General features: G+C 39.7%; 1 protein-coding gene across 2 annotated transcripts in view; it reads left to right on the top strand.

Moving 5' to 3' along the window:
• Positions 1 to 5,116: 5,116 nt before the first annotated feature.
• The window catches only part of ATP2A1 (ATPase sarcoplasmic/endoplasmic reticulum Ca2+ transporting 1), a 34,898-nt gene continuing 14,827 nt past the window's right edge, over positions 5,117 to 25,187 (top strand). For both annotated transcript variants that reach the window (XM_063430738.1, XM_063430740.1), the window contains exons 1-5: positions 5,117 to 5,492; positions 19,286 to 19,303; positions 20,099 to 20,181; positions 23,278 to 23,382; positions 24,749 to 24,887. In XM_063430738.1, the coding sequence (XP_063286808.1) occupies positions 5,375 to 5,492; positions 19,286 to 19,303; positions 20,099 to 20,181; positions 23,278 to 23,382; positions 24,749 to 24,887 (463 nt within the window). In that variant the 5' untranslated portion in view covers positions 5,117 to 5,374. The remainder of the gene's footprint in view (positions 5,493 to 19,285; positions 19,304 to 20,098; positions 20,182 to 23,277; positions 23,383 to 24,748; positions 24,888 to 25,187) is intronic.

Here is a 25,187-nt window from a genome sequence, read left to right as displayed (position 1 = left end):
CAGACAGACATACTGACACACAGACAGACATACTGAAACACACAGACACTGACAGACTCTCACACACACAGACATACAGATATACTGACAGACATACTGGCACACTAACAGACACACACTGATAGACAGACATACACACATACATACATACATACTGACACACACACACACACACACACACACTCAGACACTCATGGAAAATTTGATAACCACCCTCCAGTTTCTTACCATTTCCTGGAGGGTGGCTTCCCTGGGGTCCAGTAGGGTGGCTGGGAGTTAAGCTCTTGCTCTCTTCCGGCCTTGCCCCCTCCGAAACAGCTGGTCCTCCTTCCTCCTGCGCAGCTCCTGTTTCTGTGGGAGGAAGTGAGGCACGGCTGTCACTTCCTCCCAGCCGGCTGCCGAAAAGCAAGGGGCCTTGTTGCGCTGTTAAAGCGCCACAGCGTCCAACTGGGCCCCTGCTGACACTGTGACACAGGCCCACCAGGTGGCCTTAAGTGCTTGGGCCACCCGATGGGCCCCCATAGTTTGCGGGCCGGGGCCAAACGGGGCAGCTGGCTTGGGCCCCCCAGCAGGGACAGGGCCCGGGGCAGCTGCCCTATTTGCCCCGGATTAAAGATGGCCCTGCTAACAAGGATATAGAAAGAGTAGTAGATACCTGCAATAGCCTTCCAGTGGAAGCAGTAAAAGCTCACATTGCATATGAAATGCATAATTCTTCAGATACATGCATGCGCAAGGATATGTATGATAGTATAATAATTATAAACAAACCTTATCTTACAGGTGTGACTCCCTGCATGGTTAACTTAACAATTCACCTGTGTTTTTCTTAGTCAAATACGCAGATATTATTAATTACTGAATTGTGGTGATTTTATAACCAAGTGGCAGAGATCCATGCGCCAGATCCCAGTAGACTCCTCCTTTTTGATTAAGTTATTTGCATCAATTTAATTTTGATATTCAGATAGATATAGAGACGGATAAATACTCATTAAACAGGTTGCTTCCTTCTCTGGCTGCTGGACCTCATCTGAAGAACTGATAAACATGTGCACAATGCACATAGGACAGTGAGCCAATTAATGGAGGAGAAGCAATGTTGTCAAAGGGAGGGAGTACTGTACCTATGTCTGCACTGTTTGGGGATCATTAACATCTGATGTGTTTAAAGATGCTCTTTCCTGGCCGGATTTCTTGACATGTTCGTCTAGTCCATACCCAAGCCCTCATTGTCTCTGGAGATGCTGACTATTTCACAGATAACACCTTCACACAGTTACGTGAAAACCCTCTACTAACCAAGGCCCTGCATCTTTCCATATAGATAGATCTTCACAGCCTGCATCCGTTGCTCATGAAAGTATCAGTCTTACATGCCTCCCAACCATCTGATTTTAAAGGGTTAGTCCTGATTTTTTGGGGTCCTGTCCAGGCGTCTCTGGATACTAGGACCCTGCAGAGAGAACTGAAAGAGTGCTCCCTGCCGGGTCTGCTCTCAGTGGGCTGGCCTCAGTTATGGATAGGCAACCTGGCATGCTTTTAGGCAGTCTGACTGCCATTAACTCGGGTAGACCACCTCCTTTCCAGAGGAGACACCCCTTTGGGGGCAGAACAAGTAATGCAACCATATGACTGGTTTGCCCCCTTTACTTCCCACAAGTGTCCCGGTTCTTAGGACGCCGGAGTTGGGAAGTATGGTCTGGAGTACTCCTGAAATGTCATCTCACCTGCATAACCTATTGTTTTTGGATTTTCTTAGCTCCATTCTCATAATTCTAGAATAGACTTGGGAATGCTCAAATTACTACCAGAGGTAGTGAAATCCTTTCACATGTGTCTAATATCATCTCTGTGTACTCCATATCTCTGAATCGCCCTGCTAAAAGTTTAAGAGGAACACAGAACATATTAAGAAAAATTTAGGCAGACAAATTTCCTTCTCACAGTCCATACAACTGCCCCATAGGCTTCAGTCAGACGCAGGTCCTCCTTGTGTATATCATCTTTCTATCACAGAGGACACAGATTAATGTGTCTCCTCCAACAAAAATATATATAAATTTATAAAGATTGCATAAGCCATACCTTTCATATCAAAGGTTTTCAGTCGGTGAAAAAGAGTCCACAATTCCAGAACAAGATTAAACATAGGGGTTACACAAGGAAACATAAATTTTTTTGGTCATTCAATTGTGAAGGAGGGCAACCGTTACCCTGTTTAGGATCCTGTGGGATCGTAATCCCTTTTTGCACAGTGTTCACTAAGTTAGCTTTTTCAGTGGCCTTCCAAGTGGTTTGCTGAAGACATGGAGACACCTGCTCTGAATATAAGCACAAAGAGGTTAATTTGCGGACGAACACATCCTTGGTCATTCTTGGTAGTGTTGTCTTTGGAGCACCACACTATAACCCACACTATGAAGTAGTACATTACTGATACTTCTCACACCCAAAGACCTATCTAAAGCAGTTTGTTAATGAGATGGTCCATGTCCATTTTTCATCATTCTGGATTGTGTCTGTTTGAGATAATCAGACCACAATGTGCCAAGATGGCCATAGCTTGGTCTTTATCCTACGACTGATAGACCTGTAGTTAGAGTAAAACATGGATGTGTACAGTGCATGCACCAACGTTAAACTGAACAATAGATCCTCACTCCTGCCAGTGGTCAAAATCACCCAAAATAATGTCTTACTGGAGGATGGAGGATACATAGTCACTCCCTTCTTCAAGAATACTGTATATCACACTATGGTTCTTGTACTTTGCATAGTACACTGATGCTTTTCACTTTGTGTGGGTGGTGTACTTCAATGGGTTGCAATGTAAAACTGATGCTGTCAGATGGGTCAGCCACGTATCGTCACTGAATACCTTACCTATGCACAATATTATACCCCTTGACTGCTACATGAGTTTAGATGCATCCAGCTTGTACAGCCGTAAAACATTTACAATGAGAGGATATGACAGACAAATAAAAAGCCATTCTGAGACTTATTGCAATGACACTGTCTTTTATAAGTGTGCGACTAGCAAAACGTCTCTTGTCTTGATTCCTCTAGTGATGCCATTGGATACTAGCATGGTTTGGTAGGCACGGAAGCTGCGGGCTGCAGCCTCTAACCATCCTTCTACAGATTATATTTTGGGATGTATGTTGGCACTGTTCTGCAGGAGTGTGGTGGCAGGAATATTGTAGGACCTTTACTAGCCCACCACTGTGTGGTTTGTGAATGGGATGGTGGCCTGAGTTCTGAATGTTCTCCAGGTCTGGGCTGGCCACCTGTGGACTGCAGTGTCTGAGGCTCTGCAGGTGCCAGACTACACAGAATATGTATGCTGATCCCTAAAGGTGTTTGTCACTCACCATGTTTGCATGTGCAATAGTACATCACTGGTGTCTGTGGAGGAGCCAGCAAGACCATCATGTCTCACGACCAAGCGAGACAACGTGTGATTTCCAAACTGACAAACTTGATGTTGGAATCTATGTCCTTTGTCAAATTTTGTCAACTTGAGACTTTACCATAGAAGAAAATATTTTTTTTTTCCAACATTGGAATTTCCAGTTAAATTTTAACCCAGTTTGTACGAGTAATTCATAAAGATTCTATCTTTGTGAAATGCTCATAGATATTTTTTTTGGTATCAGAGCTACTTTAACCCCTTAAGGACACATGACATGTCTGACACGTCATGATTCCCTTTTATTCCAGAAGTTTGGTCCTTAAGGGGTTAAAGGTTTACTCCAAACAAAAACCAGTATTTTTAAGAAAACACTGGTTTGTTTTAGAGTAATCCTTCCCATCTTGGTTCCCCTGGTTATTAAAAATCTTAGCTACATTGCAGAGCCAAGGCCAAGCTCTCTCCTCAGCCCAATCTCCTCAGCCCAATCTCTTGCCAGACAGTATGTGGAATTCAAGTACTCCTGGTGTGAAATTAATTAATCATTGTTGATACAGACTTGACAATTTTGAAAGGTCTGATACAGGGAGAGTGAGGGGGTGTGACTTACAGGTGGGTATCTCCACGGAGCAACTAGAATCACAGACAAAGGAGTGCATGCGCGCTAGTATGATAGGCAGACAGTCAGTGCTACCCATACTCTAAGCACTGCAGAGGCGCTTGTGTATAAGCACAAATTACCTGAAACTGATTAAATGTGCAGTCTGAGGGTGAATGATCATTCAACTGAGCTACACTTTTGATACCCCTCCAGACATCGTGTCAGGGGATCGAGAGGATATGATCTGAGGGTCCATTGCCCTTGCACAATGCATGCAAACTTTGCCAGGCAGATTGTCTCATATTATCTGGAAAAAAAAAGTAATAAGTCTATTTGTTGTTTTTTTCCACGTTAGTAGTACATACTAAAATAAAATAAAAAATTTAAACTAATTTCTTTTAACCCAATCAGGCCAAATTACCTGTCAATGCTTTCATGATAGTAAGGTATTTGCTTAATGCAGGTTCTGAAGGGGTTAAAAAATTGTGATAACCGATACTGCTCCATGTGCCTATTGACTTAAATCAGTCACAGCAGGTCTTACGTACTGTCAGTGGAAGTGGGATAAGGGTGACACTTGAAATAAATGATGGGAGGAAAGTAAAATCCAAGAGAAGGTATTTACAAGCCATTGTGTATAGCAGTAACATGATGGAATGAAAAGAGCAATTATGTAACGAACATGCAGTGAGCTTGCGACAAGTCAGCCCTTCTGCCAAAATACATATATATAAATATACATAACCATTATGGACAAGTGACTGAAATAACTTGAATGGGCTTGGAAGAGGGGTGTAAAGAGAGAAGGGGGAGGGGGGTGAAAGATAGGCTGGCAGGATGGGGTCTCGGGGAGGGAACTCCATAGGGTCTTCTTACAAGTCTGTCCTGGGGTTTGAGTGACAGCCCAGTGTGTGTGTGTGAAACACGCCTACAAAGCTCATCTCAGCAAAAACAAAAAAACCAAAGAGGGTCTCCTTTCAGAAAAGGGCTGGGGCAGGGTGCTAGTGCACAGGGTGACATCAGCTTTGCAACCAGCCAATGAGAAGATTGGGTTGGGTCTCAGGTTCTGGCTACCTTATAAGCACCTCTCCAGCAAGGAGTCTCTCTGACAGCTTCTGTGAGGGGGTCTGGGGATTTAAGTTGTTCCAATCTCCTGCTAAGGACAGAGGGTAGGAGATGAGCTGTTGAGCTACGGGACAGCTTTTAAGGGTGAATCCGCTGCAAAAATCAGCTGCAGAAAGAGGGGATCTGTCCACCAAAGGCTCTGTGTTGACCACAAGAGGTGTGGGGGGAAAAGGAGACTTTCTTAATCTTACGGACGAGTTAAGCCCTTTGCGGCAAGGGGCTGAGACGCAAGGATGGAGAACGCACATACCAAAAGCACAGAGGAATGCTTAGCCTATTTTGGAGTCAACGAAACAACGGGTCTATCTCCCGAACAGGTCAAGAAGAATTTTGACAAGTTTGGACCCAATGGTATGTTGAAAATGTCACTCTCTGTACCTTTTCCATGCGCCCTAAGTTCTTGGAGATCCTTAGTGGACGTCTCCGCTTCTCTCCAAATTAAGCCGGCTCTGGCCTCTTGGCAAAACTGATAGTAGTGTCAACGATTTCTCCCATTGTACACTGTCATTCTTATAACAGCAATTATGGCTTTTAAGTACATATTAAGGATACGGACATTAATATGTTGTCATCCGACCAATACAAGAAAAGGGCTTTAAGATGTCAAACAGTAAATGATTATCAATGGAGAGCTGTAGCATAAAAAATGTGATAATTATGAGTTGTCATTATGAGAGGCTGCATATTAACTGCTTGCTAGGAGATCAGCTAGGATCGATGTGATGGGGGCATTATTGACATCAATAAAATGGTACCTACAAACAGATAAACATATTGGTGGAAAAATGGTGCTAATGTTAAATGTAACGACGCGCATACTCTGTTTATGTGCTATATAATTAGACAGACAGCTTTCACCCAATCGAGTGTCGAAAGGATGAGCGCAGACAGTTGCAGAGCAATGTGTTGCACTCACTTTTAGCAATCGAAGAGTTACTGAGTGGTTTTTATATTTTGTTTTTAACGTCACTTTCCCATTTTATCTGCGATATGTAAAACTTGATAATATATGATTGGGAATCAGAAAGGGGTGTGCAAAGTATGTCAGGGTTTTGGCAAAGTAAGTGGATTAATTAAATGTATGGACAGGGGCTGAGGGAATGTAAAATACAGTACTCCTAGGTGTCTAGACCTGCACTGATACAGTTAAATTGTATTGTACAAGGCTGCTTTGAGCACCTGGCTCTGACCTGTGTTTAAAAGTCCTGATTTATCAGGTGTTAGTACTAGAAGAATCACCTTGGGTGTAGTGAAATAAACAGTGGGTGACATAAACAGGGGGTTAGGGGAAGTGATAAATGGTAGACGTAATGCAGCAGAGACAGTTGGATTGTGATATATGTTATTAATTGTTTATAATTTTTAAATTCTCGGGCGAGAAATGTATCCTTAGCTAGTATGTGAGCAAAGGTGGGTAGCAGGTAGATCTCCAGCTGTTGTGAAAATAATGTACCAGTGAATGCAATGTCTCTTTCTTTGTCCCCAAGGTGTTATGGAAACTATGGTGTCTTGTCCTCCAAGTAGTGACTCTTCATAACTTCTTGTCATTAAAGACAGTAATTTAAACCCAGTTTGCACAGGCCCCACATAAACTTGGGGAGTGGAGAAAACTCAGTTCTGTCCCGCTATAGATCAACTCCCAAAATAATATGACTACAATGACAGGTGATCAAATGAAGGATGAGTGAATGAAACAGACAATCCCCCACCCAGCCAGCTCCTGGTATAGTGATATCTGGAGATAATGCAGGGATGGCTGGGTGGGGGATGTATGGATGGTCTGAGAGACAGAAGGATAGGACAGGACGTCTGCTCTGTGCTTCTTGTCACCTCGCAAGGAGATAAAGAAAGTTCAGGGTCCTCTCCAGCACTCACTTCACTGTCAGGAGGGACCTGTAACACCCCCTAATTACTGAATGCTATGTCTGGAATCCTGCCGGTGAGACACTGGCTTTTTAACAATTGACACACATAACTCCCAAGTCCAGGGAGAGTAGATTTGTGTATCTGGTTGTAAATTGTGATAAATGTCAACATATCCACACATTCAATGGGATGGTCCAAGAAGACAGTGCCCTGGGGGTTCCCAGACCGAGCATGTTCTTACTGAGTTTCTATCATTAAGTTTTACTGTTCCCTTGGGACAGTGAGGGGATCTCTCTAAATGTCACATTCCATCAATAGAAGCCACATGTCTATAAACTGTCACAATGGCCGGCATCAAATCCACAGAGCACTTTGTTCTCTGCACTGGGCCAGGACGTAAGGGGGTTTGAAAGCTATTTTTTCAACTTTTCAGGGCTGAGGATTAAGGCAAATATCTATTTTAGGCCCCTCTGAGTAATAGGGTCCTGAGTGTAATAGCCAAACTGTATGTAGATTGTAGAGTTTACCATTTATTGTTGATATTTTTTTCAAAATATTCTTTCACAGCATTGCATTTATAAGGATGCAAAGTTATTATTATTATTTTTTTTTTTTTATTATTTACATAGCGCCATCAGATTCCGTAGCGCTGTACAATGGGTATTATGGTGCCATTCAAAATGTTTCACCCAGGGTTAGGGGGTATTAAGGAGCTATGTATAGTTAGTTTAAGTGGTACCTGAATTAAGTTGTCATGGACTGTAACTCCCATCATTCTTGGCCAGAGGAATCCCATCTAAGAGTGATGGGAGTATTTCTACATCTACGAGGGTTAGGAGGTTACAACGTAGCATCCCCCCTCCCAGGGGTTTATTTGTACAGCGCTACAGAATATGTTGGCATAAATAATTGTAACTCTAATGAATCATGATTCGTATCTATGATGAGCCATTACACCGTAGCTGCTAATTTTGAGGCTACTTCCTACATGCATCCCTTACATCATTTATATAGAGACAGGAGGTTCTGTAATGGGGCAGGCAGGATCTGATACAGGAGCTGAAGGTCTTCTTTGGAAAAAGATTGCAATTTAGGAGACGATGGGCTTTAGAACACACAGTGCAGATGGCCTCTGTGGTTCGAGGTCTTATTGTAAGGCCAGAACCAGGGATAATGAAGGATGATTGAAACAACGGAGATAAAAGTACAATGGCCCATAGTAATATATAGCGTTACTGTACATTAATTGTGATATGCAGTATCAGTATATTACACCCATAGTAATATATAGCATTACTGTACATTAATTGTGATATGCAGTATCAGTATATTACACCCATAGTAATATATAGCGTTACTGTACATTAATTGTGATATGCAGTATCAGTATATTACACCCATAGTAATATATAGCATTACTGTACATTAATTGCGATATGCAGTATCAGTATATTACACCCATAGTAATATATAGCATTACTGTACATTAATTGCGATATGCAGTATCAGTATATTACACCCATAGTAATATATAGCGTTACTGTACATTAATTGCGATATGCAGTATCAGTATATTACACCCTTAGTAATATATAGCATTACTGTACATTAATTGTGATATGCAGTATCAGTATATTACACCCATAGTAATATATAGCGTTACTGTACATTAATTGCGATATGCAGTATCAGTATATTACACCCTTAGTAATATATAGCATTACTGTACATTAATTGTGATATGCAGTATCAGTATATTACACCCATAGTAATATATAGCATTACTGTACATTAATTGTGATATGCAGTATCAGTATATTACACCCATAGTAATATATAGCGTTACTGTACATTAATTGTGATATGCAGTATCAGTATATTACACCCATAGTAATATATAGCATTACTGTACATTAATTGTGATATGCAGTATCAGTATATTACACCCATAGTAATATATAGCATTACTGTACATTAATTGGGATATGCAGTATCAGTATATTACACCCATAGTAATATATAGCATTACTGTACATTAATTGTGATATGCAGTATCAGTATATTACACCCATAGTAATATATAGCATTACTGTACATTAATTGGGATATGCAGTATCAGTATATTACACCCTTAGTAATATATAGCGTTACTGTACATTAATTGGGATATGCAGTATCAGTATATTACACCCATAGTAATATATAGCGTCACTGTATATTAATTGTGATATACAGTATCAGTATATTACACCCATAGTAATATATAGCGTTACTGTATATTAATTGTGATATACAGTATCAGTATATTACACCCATAGTAATATATAGCGTTACTGTACATTAATTGTGATATGCAGTATCAGTATATTACACCCATAGTAATATATAGCGTCACTGTATATTAATTGTGATATACAGTATCAGTATATTACACCCATAGTAATATATAGCGTTACTGTATATTAATTGTGATATACAGTATCAGTATATTACACCCATAGTAATATATAGCGTTACTGTACATTAATTGTGATATGCAGTATCAGTATATTACACCCATAGTAATATATAGCGTTACTGTACATTAATTGTGATATTCAGTATCAGTATATTACACCCATAGTAATATATAGCGTCACTGTACATTAATTGTGATATGCAGTATCAGTATATTACACCCATAATAATATATAGCGTTACTGTACATTAATTGTGATATGCAGTATCAGTATATTACACCCATAGTAATATATAGCGTTACTGTACATTAATTGTGATATGCAGTATCAGTATATTACACCCATAGTAATATATAGCGTTACTGTACATTAATTGTGATATGCAGTATCGGTATATTACACCCATAGTAATATATAGCGTTACTGTACATTAATTGTGATATACAGTATCGGTATATTACACCCATAGTAATATATAGCGTTACTGTACATTAATTGTGATATACAGTATCGGTATATTACACCCATAGTAATATATAGCGTTACTGTACATTAATTGTGATATACAGTATCAGTATATTACACCCATAGTAATATATAGCGTTACTGTACATTAATTGTGATATTCAGTATCAGTATATTACACCCATAGTAATATATAGCGTTACTGTATATTAATTGAGATATACAGTATCAGTATATTACACCCATAGTAATATATAGCGTTACTGTACATTAATTGCGATATACAGTATCAGTATATTACACCCATAGTAATATATAGCGTCACTGTACATTAATTGCGATATTCAGTATCAGTATATTACACCCATAGTAATATATAGCGTTACTGTACATTAATTGCGATATGCAGTATCAGTATATTACACCCATAGTAATATATAGCATTACTGTACATTAATTGGGATATGCAGTATCAGTATATTACACCCATAGTAATATATAGCGTTACTGTACATTAATTGTGATATACAGTATCAGTATATTACACCCATAGTAATATATAGCGTTACTGTACATTAATTGGGATATGCAGTATCAGTATATTACACCCATAGTAATATATAGCGTTACTGTACATTAATTGGGATATGCAGTATCAGTATATTACACCCATAGTAATATATAGCGTTACTGTACATTAATTGCGATATGCAGTATCAGTATATTACACCCATAGTAATATATAGCGTTACTGTACATTAATTGCGATATACAGTATCAGTATCTGTGTGATACACTGATAGTAATATATTTACATTGATGATAATACATATGGTTAATTTACTGTACAGTGATGATGTCATATGGCGTCGCCATACTTTACATCAATGGAGATATAGAACATTAATGATCTGCTTGCTACATCTCATGTTAATGTTCTAAGCACCATTTGAAAATTCACTGTTATCATTCTTCTATATTATAAGCGTTTCCAGTGATGTATATCGTGTCTACGTGTTCCCAGCGATGTATATCGTGTCTGCGTATTCCCAACGATGGCTAGTGTTACTGATTCATGCGCCACGACATATAGTGTTACTGTATATTCTGCACATTCCTGGTGATATCTATAGACAGGGATTATGCTAGACTGATATAATATACATACCTTGTTCCATATAGGGGAAGATAGAGAGGTTCAGAAATACACCCGGGGCTGCATGAACATGCCTTGTAGGCAGTGCACATGGCTGGGCTGCCTGATGCCACATCCTTATACAGACAGCTCGGCCGTGTCCTTCCAGGGAGTCCCTGGCTGCAAAGTGCTGAGTGAGGCTTTCCATGCCGGGAGATTCCCACCAAGTGCTAAGCTCAATGTCAAACTCCATCTGACACATCTAGAGATATATTGTTACCCAGAGCTAGAGATATATTGTTACCCAGAGCTAGAGATATATACTAAATCACTTCTAGAGATTCACTCTAACTCACTTCTAGAGATATATACTAAATCACTTCTAGAGATATATACTAACTCACTTCTAGAGATATACTCCAACTCACTTCTAGAGATTCACTCTAACTCACTTCTAGAGATATATACTAAATCACTTCTAGAGATATATACTAACTCACTTCTAGAGATATATACTAACTCACTTCTAGAGATATATTCTAACTCACTTCTAGAGATATATACTAAATCACTTCTAGAGATTCACTCTAACTCACTTCTAGAGATATATACTAACTCACTTCTAGAGATTCACTCTAACTAACTTCTAGAGATATATACTAAATCACTTCTAGAGATATATACTAAATCACTTCTAGAGATATATACTAAATCACTTCTAGAGATATATACTAAATCACTTCTAGAGATATATACTAAATCACTTCTAGAGATATATTCTAACTCGCTTCTAGAGATATATACTAACTCACTTCTAGAGATTCACTCTAACTCACTTCTAGAGATATATACTAACTCACTTCTAGAGATTCACTCTAACTCACTTCTAGAGATATATACTAACTCACTTCTAGATATTCACTCTAACTCACTTCTAGAGATATTCTAACTCACTTCTAGAGATATATTCTAACTCACTTCTAGAGATATATACTAAATCACTACTAGAGATATATACTAACTCACTTCTAGAGATATACTCTAACTCACTTCTAGAGATATATACTAAATCACTTCTAGAGATATATACTAACTCACTTCTAGAGATATACTCTAACTCACTTCTAGAGATATATACTAAATCACTTCTAGAGATATATTCTCACTCACTTCTAGAGATTCACTCTAACTCACTTCTAGAGATATATTCTAACTCACTTCTAGAGATATATACTAAATCACTTCTAGAGATATATTCTCACTCACTTCTAGAGATTCACTCTAACTCACTTCTAGAGATATATTCTAACTCACTTCTAGAGATATATACTAAATCACTTCTAGAGATATATTCTAACTCACTTCTAGAGATATATACTAAATCACTTCTAGAGATATATTCTAAATCACTTCTAGAGATATATTCTAAATCACTTCTAGAGATATATTCTTACACACATCTGGCCTTACCCATGCATTTAGTTAAACACTTATCCAAATCTAAATAGCTATCCAGACCAACATCTAGAGATCTGCCCTTTCCCAGACCTTGATATATATCCTTACCTATATCTAGATATGTACCGCGACCCTTCCCTTGATATCTTACTAAAATCTTACCATATCTTCAAATATACCTTACTTTTACCACATCTAGATATCTACGCCGATCCTCATCTCCATATATACCTCTATGCACATCTATAAATAAAACAATATATACCTCTAGCTAACTTACCCTCTCCGCTTCTACCTACCTGTAAAACAATACATACCTCTAGCTAACTTACCCTTTTTTGCTTCTACCTACCCGTAAAGCAATATATACCTCTAGCTAACTTACGCTCTCTGCTTCTACATACCTGTAAAACAATGCATACCTCTAGCTAACTTACCCTCTCTGTTTCTACCTACCTGTAAAACAATACATACCTCTAGCTAACTTACCCTTTTTTGCTTCTACGTACCCGTAAAGCAATATATACCTCTAGCTAACTTACGCTCTCTGCTTCTACATACCTGTAAAACAATACATACCTCTAGCTAACTTACCCTCTCTGCTTCTACCTACCTGTAAAACAATACATCCCTCTAGCTAACTTGCCCTTTTTTGCTTCTACCTACCCGTAAAGCAATATATACCTCTAGCTAACTTACGCTCTCTGCTTCTACCTACCTGTAAAACAATACATACCTCTAGCTAACTTACCCTCTCTGCTTCTACCTACCTGTAAAACAATACATCCCTCTAGCTAACTTGCCCTTTTTTGCTTCTACCTACCTGTAAAACAATACATACCTCTAGCTAACTTACCCTCTCTGCTTCTACCTACCCGTAAAGCAATATATACCTCTAGCTAACTTACCCTCTCTGCTTCTACCTACCTGTAAAACAATACATAACTCTATCCACCTGTAAAGCAATACATACCTCTAGCTAACTTACCCTCTCTGCTTCTACCTACCTGTAAAACAATACATACCTCTAGCTAACTTACCCTCTCCGCTTCTACCTACCTGTAAAGCAATATATACTCTAGCTAACTTACCCTCTCTGCTTCTACCTACCCATAAAACAATACATACCTCTAGCTAACTTACCCTCTCCGCTTCTACCTACCTGTAAAGCAATATATATTTCTAGCTAACTTACCCTCTCTGCTTCTACCTACCTGTAAAACAATACATACCTCTAGCTAACTTACTCTCTCCACTTCTACCTACCTGTAAAACAGTACATACCTCTAGCTAACTTACCCTCTCTGCCTCTAACTACCTGTAAAACAATATATACCTCTAGCTAACTTACCCTCTCCGCTTCTACCTACCTGTAAAACAATACATACCTCTAGCTAACTTACCCTCTCTGCCTCTACCTACCTGTAAAACAATACATACCTCTAGTTAACTTACCCGCTCCGCTTCTACCTACCTGTAAAACAATACATACCTCTAGCTAACTTACCCTCTCTGCTTCTACCTACCTGTAAAACAATACATAACTCTATCCACCTGAAAAGCAATACATACCTCTAGCTAACTTACCCTCTCTGCTTCTACCTACCCGTAAAACAATACATACCTCTAGCTAACTTACCCTCTCCGCTTCTACCTACCTGTAAAGCAATATATACTTCTAGCTAACTTACCCTCTCTGCTTCTACCTACCCGTAAAACAATACATACCTCTAGCTAACTTACCCTCTCTGCTTCTACCTACCCGTAAAACAATACATACCTCTAGCTAACTTACCCTCTCCGCTTCTACCTACCTGTAAAGCAATATATACTTCTAGCTAACTTACCCTCTCTGCTTCTACCTACCTGTAAAACAATACATACCTCTAGCTAACTTACTCTCTCCACTTCTACCTACCTGTAAAACAGTACATACCTCTAGCTAACTTACCCTCTCTGCCTCTACCTACCTGTAAAACAATATATACCTCTAGCTAACTTACCCTCTCCGCTTCTACCTACCTGTAAAACAATACATACCTCTAGCTAACTTACCCTCTCTGCCTCTACCTACCTGTAAAACAATACATACCTCTAGTTAACTTACCCGCTCCGCTTCTACCTACCTGTAAAACAATACATACCTCTAGCTAACTTACCCTCCCCCCACCTACCTGTAAAACAATATATACCTCTAGCTAACTTACCCTCTCTGCCTCTACCTACCTTTAAAACAATATATACCTCTAGCTAACTTACCCTCTCTGCCTCTACCTACCTGTAAAACAATACATACCTCTAGTTAACTTACCCTCTCCGCTTCTACCTACCTGTAAAACAATACATACCTCTAGCTAACTTACCCTCCCCCTCTACCTACCTGTAAAACAATATATACCTCTAGCTAACTTACCCTCTCTGCCTCTACCTACCTGTAAAACAATATATACCTCTAGCTAACTTACCCTCTCTGCTTTTACCTACCTGCAAAACAATATATACCTCTAGCTAACTTACCCTATCCGCTTCTACCTACCTGTAAAACAATACATACCTCTAGCTAACTTACCCTCTCTGCCTCTACCTACCTGTAAAGCAATACATACCTCTAGCTAACATCTCTGCTTCTACCTACCTGTAAAACAATACATACCTCTAGCTAACTTACCCTCTCTGCTTCTACCTACCTATAAAACAATACATACCTCTAGCTAACTTACCCTCTCTGCTTTTACCTACCCATAACGCAATATATACCTCTAGCTAACTTACCCTCTGCCTCTACCTACCTGTAAAACAATACATACCTCTAGCTAACTTACCCTCTGCCTCTACCTACCTGTAAAACAATACATACCTCCAGCTAACTTACCCTCTCTGCTTCTACCTACCTGTAAAACAATACATACCTCTAGCTTACTTACCCTCTCTGCTTCTACCTACCTGTAAAGCAAATTATACCTCTAGCTAACTTACCCTCTCTGCCTCTACCTACTTGTAAAGCAATACATACCTATACCTACCTGTAAACTGCCAATGCAGGTCCATATGCAATGCTGCCCCTCTCTGTAGAGATTCCTGGTTGGCAGTGAAAAAACATCATGTCTTCCTTGACATGCGCATTGTCGTCTCTTTGGCCTATTCCAGTTATAACCAATTACCTCCAATAAACACAGACACAAGGATTATTTGGCAAAAATATTCCACGGCTTTATTAATTACATAAATATATAAATTAAAATATAAAATTTAAGAGGTCATTGTCACCAACATTTGAACAGACATTCCCCCAATTAACATAACTAAATACCCAGACAATGACCTCAAACATATTTACATAATACCATATAACAATGTAACATAAATAACATAAACAATTAACACAGCCACCCAGGGCAACCATTTCCAATTGTAGGGGCATACCGAGACACCCCTACACTATTATCATAGCCACCAAGGGCATCCCATTTCACAGTAGGGGCATACCAAGACACCCCTACACCATCACATAGCCACCAAGGGCATCCCTTTCCACTGTAGGGGCATACCAAGACACCCCTACACCATTGACCCAGCCACCAAGGGCATCCATTTCCAGTGTAGGGGCATACCGAGACACCCCTACACCCCCAGGTTCGTAGCTACCGCCGAGCTCGAACCTACCACCAAATCTAAAGGTAAGTATTCCTCTTGACCTATCCCACGTACCAAAAACCGACCTACCCCCAATTAAACTAAACCATCCCCCGCCGCCGTGACAAAACGGGAGAGTCATAAACCTTAACCATTAACCCACTAAATTAGGGAGGGTGGGCGGGACAGCTAACAACAGGTAAAGATTTCGAATTAAAATGGAACCCAATTTTAAAATGGCGAATATTTATATGACTAAGCCACTCCCCTTATTTCAATTGACCAATCAAGTAACACTCCTCCATAGGCCTGCCTCCTAGCTCTGTCAAGGCCCATTCCACCTAGCTTTGCTTATTCCATGGGCTTCATTCTAGAATATGGAGTCTCATAACAGTGAGCATGTGGTCACAGCCAATCAGAGTCTGGGATTTGCAGGAAACAGGAAATGGTTCTGTGACTGCTCCCATGATGCATTGTGCCCAATATACCCAAATAAAAGCAAAACAAGGCCGCTTTCACTCAGTTAAATAAGATTCAAACTGCTGAACTGACCTAAAAACAATAAACACACAGTCTGGGTGATTCATTAAAGAGTCATGTGCTCAAAAAGTGGTGCAAAGTTCTAAAAAATTGAGTCAATCACCATGGAAACCAATGGAACCAGCAAGGGAATCCCATTGAACATCACTCCACAACTTTGCAACACTTCTTAAAACATGAAACTTAAATAAATCTCTGCGGGATAAAAATAAATAAAAAATATGCAGGTTTTCAAGTGTAATATAATAGGGGCATCGACAATGTCTAAACATATCTGCTGTTTGAATACTAACATAACATTTTGCCAGACACTTCCTGTGCTTTTTTTTTTTTTTTTTTTTTAATCCATCCGAGGATTGTTGGACTTGAAGTCGCCAACAGCTGCAGAGTTTGATTTTTGAACTTCCCTGGAGTATAACTCTGTTTATTTCAGCAGACCAGGGGCTCAGTTTGCTTTAAATTCTATGAAGCTAGCTGTGCCGCTCCCTGGGGCGGCAGGGCTTGCTTTGGCAGTGCTGACGTTGAAGGGCGAACGAGGGCTTCGCGTTTAGAATGTGTGTTTTGGCGGGTACCGCATAGGAAGATCCAGAGATTTATCACTGGGCGCATTCTGTTCTCTGGACCATGGCATTGACACATAATAAATGCATGACCTAAACTGGCAGCACGCTGCACATCACCAGCCCTGTGCACATAAACAGAATCATTCGGTGACATGTGTGTCTACACTGACGCAGACAATGATTAGATACACTTTCTCTCTGTCGTATGCCCACGCTTTACGTATTTCCCTACTGTCCCTTAAAAAATATTTCCAGCAGTTTCAGTCACCCCTCAAATCTGATTTCTTAAAGAAATAAAAACAAGGCATCAATAATCATTTCGATTGTATTGAAAAAAATATATATACTCAGTCCCCCTTCCCAGGGTTTATTCTCTAAGTGGGAATGTGAAAATTGACAGCAAGCAAACATTCTGAAATGTCAAAATGGTTAATTTTATCAACAATTATTTTTGGCCTAACTTTTTAAACGCGATTTACATTTATTTTCCAGTTTTTAACCCCTTAAGGACACATGACATGTGTGACATGTTATGATTCCCTTTTATTCCAGAAGTTTGGTCCTTAAGGGGTTAATTCCTCATAATGTACCATTTAGTAGAAGCGCCCTGTGATTGATTTCAAAATCAATAGTGGTTGAAATATCAATGAAAAGTGTGTGTGCGATTTCAGGAAGCAGAGTCCTACCTTTGATTAGCAGAAGGCTGGAGTTATATTACAAACATTGTAAGTCAGTATGCTTCCAAGGGCTCCATGGAATGGGAAGCATTGGCTAAGTAGCTTCACACACACCCAAGATTGACATAAAACATGCGCTGTAGCCGAAGTGGTGCAGGAATTGGTGACATTGGATTTTGGAGAACTGAAAGGATGTAATCTGGATTAATGGATCCTGTTTCATCAGTTTTGCATGATATGAGAAGATTTTTCAACTTCTGGAGATATCAACGAGCTCCAAAAGCACAATTTGTACAATTTGAATCTCTTACCTAGTGAAAGTTTCTCCTTTGTCACCAGAGATGAATCCCTATATTCCTGAGAGTATTCCCAGGCAAAAACCTTAGACCCAAACCCAGCTTTGTGTGAGCCCTCCCTGATAACGTGTGGTCAGATCCTCTACATTAGATATAAACCCAGCGCTGTCCGAGCCTGTCCTGATAACGTGTGGTTAGATCCCCCACATTAGATATAAACTCAGCACAGTCTGAGCCTGTCCTGATAATGTGCGGTTATATCCCTTACATTAGATATAAACTCAGCACTGTCTGAGGCTGTCCTGATAATGTGCGGTTATATCCCCTACATTAGATATAAACCCAGCACAGTCTGAGCCTGTCCTGATAATGTGCGGTTATATCCCCTACATTAAATATAAACCCAGCACTGTCTGAGGCTGTCCTGATAATGTGCGGTTATATCCCCTACATTAAATATAAACTCAGCACAGTCTGAGCCTGTCCTGATAATGTGCGGTTATATCCCCTACATTAGATATAAACCCAGCACTGTCTGACCCTGTCCTGATAATGTGCGGTTTTATCCCCTACATTAGATATAAACCCAGCACTGTCTGAGCCTGTCCTGAAAATGTACAGTCAGCTCCCTTACATTAGATATAAACTCAGCACTGTCTGAGGCTGTCCTGATAATGTGCGGTTATATCCCCTACATTAGATATAAACTCAGCACTGTCTGAGGCTGTCCTGATAATGTGCGGTTATATCCCCTACATTAAATATAAACCCAGCACTGTCTGAGGCTGTCCTGATAATGTGCGGTTATATCCCCTACATTAAATATAAACCCAGCACTGTCTGAGCCTGTCCTGATAATGTACAGTCAGATCCCCTACATTATCTTATCTGTCCCATTTCCAGTAGAATGTTTAGATAAAATGAACATTGCCACATTATTATATGTCTATCGCTTAGTTTAATCAAGTTTTTATTCATTATATTTATGTTTTCCACTGATTTTGTTTCTCTCTCTCTTTCCTCCCCAATTCCTCTTGGCTTCGATTGACCAGAGCTGCCAGCTGAAGAGGGTGAGTGTATTTTTAATTTTAACTTTTTTTTATGAAGACATTTCTAGAAAATGCAAATGATTAACCCTTTCAGCCTTACATATGCCGGCACTGTCTGGGTGTAAATTATAATGTGATTCATGGCGCGGCCAAGACATTTAATGCAGTGCAAATCCCTATTTATTAAACAATGATAGACTCTATTTAATATGTTTTGGGCAAACTTTTCAAATGATTGGATATTTTTGGATAAACTTTGAAAAATGTATTTTTCAAAATATTCATATATCAAAAAAATATATCTTATATAAAAATATCAGATTATTATTTTTTTTTAATATTAAATTCTTTTAAAGGTTTATCCAAAAATATAAAATCTGGGCTGACATGTGTTGACAACTAACTTGCTGCATTTTGTCCAAAACATTTAAGTTGAATATCTTCATTATTATTAAAATAATTACAATATTATCACACACTTAAACTCTTCTAGATCACAGCTCACCACAATTCTCCATTTAGTGTATATGGTCTTTTTTTTTTTTTTTAAGTGATATGAGAGACATCAACAACATAGTTGCTAAAATATATTAATTGACATCCAGCATCCAAAAAAAAATAGCTGAAATAAATGATTCTCCAATTCAGCATTTGTAAGCTATATTGGCCTAAAATGTCCAAATCCTCTGTCGATTACGCGTTCAGTGAATGAACCTTGCTGTGCTGTTTTATGTTTTTGCATTCCATTAAAGCCTTTTAGGATATATTTAGCATTTATATTATATTTCAATATCTCTTGTCCATTCCTCAATATAGGAAAATCCATTTGGGAACTTGTAGCCGAACAGTTTGAAGACTTGCTGGTCCGAATCTTGTTATTGGCGGCCTGTATATCATTTGTAAGTATGAATATTATACTTCTGCCTGTTTCCTGAGACAAACTGAGCCCAAATCCCTTTGTCACTCTACTGCCACCATGTATCAGCTAAAATCTGTTTCCTTGTACATCATGGAGAGTTGGAGATCTTACTGATACCATAGAGAAAGGCTATATATGCATTCTGATACCTCTCTATGATTTCAAGTAGTGTGTGCCATGAACACATTGACTTCAGAGCTGCAATAAATAACAGAGTCCTTAAGTTTGTGTTTTTATTGTTTCAGCATAAAAAATTTTATTGTTAATTATAAATAATAAGTCAGTTTAGAACTATACTCTGCATATTGCCAATAAACAAGCCAATACATCTGACATTTAGAAGCCAATGGTGAGGTCAAAATATATATGCTAAAATAGTTGGGAACCCATACGCTATAATATGTTCTAATATGTTCTAAAAAGTTTAACATGACAGTCCCTAGACTGCCTGTGCCTGGACTGTGGAACTCACTGATAAGACAGCCTCCCCGTTATCCAGCATTATCCTTACTCAGACAGCCTGCACTGCTATTACACACAGTTACTGTTTATAATAGGACATAAACACTGATAGCTACTCACACACAAAAACATACACATACACCAAGCCTGAGATATATCTAAATCCTATAAAGTGATTTATATATTTAAACTGATCCGGACACATACTAGGACCCGCACTATGATCCCGACACACACTCAGACAGACACATTGATCCTGGCACATACACTCATATACACATACTCTGATCCTGAGACACATACACACACGCACTCTGATCCTGGCACACAAACACACTCTGATCCTGACAAACACACATTCTCATCCTGGCACACATAGACACACAGTCGGATCCTGACACACACACACACTGATCCTGACAAACACTCTAAACCTGACACACACATACACTCTGATCCTGACATACACACACAGTCTGATGCTGACACACACACTGATCCTGACACACACACACTCTGATCCTGACACACACACACACTCTGATCCTGACACACAAACTCTAATCCTGACACACATACACACACTCTGATCCTGACATACACACACACTCTGATCCTGACACATATACACACTCTGATTCTGACACACACACATACACTCTGATCCTAACACATACACACACTCTGATCCTGACACACACACACACACACACTCTGATCCTGACACACACATACATACTCTGATCCACCAATACATTGATCCTGGCACTCACACACACTCAGAGATACACACACTGATCCTTGCCCTTACACGCACTCATACATATTGACCCTGGCATGCATATACATTCACACACACTTATTCTGGAGTGCACACATTTTCATGTTCACACAAGCACAATGATCCTGACACATATCACAAAGATATTTGCACACACAAATCTTAATGTATACAAGATACATACATATTGTAATACACATACATTGTGATGGACACATATGATACGTAGACATTGTGATGCATTCGCATCACGATACATACACATTGTGATACATGCACATTGTGATATATAGACATTGTGTTACACACACATTGTGATACATACACATTTTAATACACACTTTGTGATATATAGATAGTGTTATACATATACATTGTGACACGCACACACTATATATATCATGATACACCATTTACCCTGTCACGCTGTCACCTCTGACACTGTTACAAAACCTGACCCTGGTACATGCATCTGATCTTGTCACACACACTGTACACACTGATCTAGGAACACACATATTTATCCCCATGACAGCCCATAAATCTTCCTCCCTGTACCCAGTCCAAGCTTGTGACTCCAATTCCCTGGAAGGGTTAAGTCAGTTCTCACCCTGACCTTTCTTTTTCCCAATGAGAGGCACATTCTGGAAGTTAAATTTGTCTTGAAGATAACTCGATCCGGCCAGTGGCCAGCTCAAGTATCAGACAGCTGCTGTGAGCCTGGAGGCCCAGAGAGAGAGGGAGGAAGCGGCAGGGGACACGGAGGGTGTTCCTTGCTGGCTGTGAGTGACAGCCCCGGGTGGTATGTGCTTTCAGAGGGCAACAGCTGCGTGAAGCATGAGAGGCCCATAAAATCACAGTAAATCTACTCCTGTGTAACCCAAGAGGTGAACAGTCACACCTCCCTGCCCTGAAACATCATGGGTGTCAGCTCTGGGCAGATGGCACCTTTACGGGCTCAGGACATATAGGAGAGGGCACAAAGTCTACCAAAAACTCACTAATCTCAAACTCAGGTATTTGGAAACAGTAAAAACCCATTTCACACCGTACTTCCTGCAGTCCTTGCTAGTAATTATAAAGGTCACCAGCGTCCTGACACATAGATACAAATACTTTATATCCCCTTACAGATAGCAGGACTTCAACAGCTTTTACAAGCTATGAGAGTGAGGGTATACAGATTACGTATGATTTCTTGTATCGATTTTGTCTATATTGTGTGTGCAGCGCCAAAGAGGGCAAACCATGTGTACCAGGCTATGTATAAACTGATAGCAATAGCAGTATGGCTTTTGCCAGTTTAAAGAGCAGCTCCAACCACCTTATGTGCTGATTGGAACTGCAGGTGGAACTCCTGCTGAAAAAGGGGTTTACAGGATAAGACCTGTTTATATAAAGCAGAATGAAATACTCCGGATTGGAGGTCTCATTCTTGCTGGGTGTGGAGCTGCAGACCGACCTACTGCACTGTGCGTCCCATGGATCTTTCACGGTAAACCTTTTGTATTTTCAATTTTTTTTCACTTTTGCATTCTATGAAAAATGTGCTAAAATAATATTGGGTCATTTTTGACCCAGACAATTCCCCTTACGGTATTGGGTACGGTCTTTGGGACTAACCAATTTAGGGATTTACCATTATTTACAAAGCCAGGTCCTGAATGAAGGCCGAGGTTCCCATCATAACAAAAAGCCGTAGGAGAAGGTGTTGAAAGGCCTAATCCATGGTGTCTTAGCTTGCTGAACATCATGAAAGTAGAAAATCACAGCATTTGGATTGCAACCAATTTGGACAAGTACAGATATGTAACTCTCCTCTTTGTCCCGCAGGTCCTTGCCTGGTTTGAAGAGGGTGAAGAGACCGTCACAGCTTTCGTGGAGCCTTTTGTCATCCTCCTTATCCTTATCGCTAATGCAGTTGTGGGTGTCTGGCAGGTATGAAAACAGAATGTCTCGGCCATTTTTAGAATGATTGGGTTCCAGTTGACTGCTCAGAGGTAATTTTGCCTCACTGGTCAATGTTTGGCAAGATATATGAACCCACGCTTCTAGTGATAGATTTTGGAGATAATCGTGAGATAGGAAATAGACGTATTTTCAGGGTTATCCACTAAAGTTAGAATTCAACGTGAATTGCAAATGCCAGGTCAAAATAACCAAATTGAAAAAAAATGATCTAAGTTAGCTATGCTTACTCTGGCCTTGAACTTAAAATTCACTTTGAATTCTCACTTTAGTAAATATCCTGTTTATCTACGGTCAAGGTCACAGTTGGGAGACTTGGGGTAAGATGAAACTGCTCGCAAACTGAATAGTATAAGCTGAGTAGATCTATGATGTGTCCTAATTCAGGTCCTATAATTCTTACAGGCATATTCCCTAAAGCGTGCATTGTCGGCAATTTAAACTGAATTTTAAATTTTAGACCAAAATAGACAAAAATGGAGGAAACATTCTCCAAGTCAGCTTTGATTTGAGATTGTCCACAATTTCATGAATACGCCCGTCTGTAAACTCTGTAGTAAATCTCTTCTAGGATAACACAGAGGCAGAGTGAAAGATCTTCCTAGCAAAAGGGGTGGTAAGACCAGGAGGCCAGAACAGAACATGGCATAGATTAAGGCATCCTGTTCCCCTGAAGACTTCCAGTTCAAAGAACGGACTGAAACAGCACTTAAAACAGGCACTTCTTCGTGAAGCGTTAATGTTGCTAAATTCTACAAGTGTGATATATTTTCTAAACAGCACGACAGTCTTTTCTACAGTGATAAATCAATATGCAGCTTTTCATAAAGTGAAATAATATATCATATACAAATAATTATTCCGTGGGGGATTATTCGGTAAATAGCAAATTGGAGTGAATTGGCAAATTTGTTGCAAACGTTGGGCCAAAGTAGCCAAGTTTTAACTACAGAGTTGAAGAATTCATTCAAATCAGCACTTTTGCCAACATGTTTGAATTCGGTTTTCAATTCACTACAATTGGGTGTTTAGTTAATAAATCCTTTTTGTGTTGTTTGTGAAATTGGTTCTTAGCTGAGGAGCCAAGGGCGATGTCAGAAAAGGCCTAGGACAGTGTCACACATGGCCTGATGCAGTGTCACAAGGGGTCTAATCTAGACCTGTGTCACATAGAGGCCGGGGCGTCACGCAGGACCTAACGTAGTATCACAAAAGGCTATCGGGCAGTGACACATAGAGTCGAGTGCAAAGTTGCATTGGGCAAAGAGTTCGTATAACCAGTTGTTAAATATGAAAATTGACAATTTTACTGAAAACCCTTCTCTCTATATTCCAGGAAAGAAATGCAGAAGATGCCATTGAAGCCCTTAAGGAGTATGAGCCTGAAATAGCCAAAGTTTACCGTAGTGACAGAAAATCTGTACAAAGGATCAAGGCCCGAGAGATTGTCCCGGGAGACATTGTAGAGGTGGCAGGTGAGCTACTAGCCCTTTGTGGCAATCTGGTTGTCCTATGTGCAGGGCTAGAAGCAATGAGAGGTGAGCTCGTAGCCCTGCATGCCAACCTTGTGTGTCACGCTGGTATCTGGAGAAAGAGGTATAGGGTGCAGAACTGGTAGCCCTGAGGGCCAAGCTGGTAGTCTTGCATAGCAGGCTGGTATACCTGTGCGTGCCAAGCACGTATCCCTGTGTGCCAAGTTGTTAGTCTTGTGTACCAGGCTAGCATTCCTGTGTGTGCCAAGCTGGTCGCCTGTATTTGAGTATAACTCAGCTTTC

This window comes from Pelobates fuscus, chromosome 8, assembly GCF_036172605.1.
Source record: "Pelobates fuscus isolate aPelFus1 chromosome 8, aPelFus1.pri, whole genome shotgun sequence".
Taxonomy (NCBI): Eukaryota; Metazoa; Chordata; class Amphibia; order Anura; family Pelobatidae; genus Pelobates; species Pelobates fuscus.
Note: the sequence above shows the minus strand (reverse complement) of the source record. Positions and strands in the feature narration are given on the sequence as shown.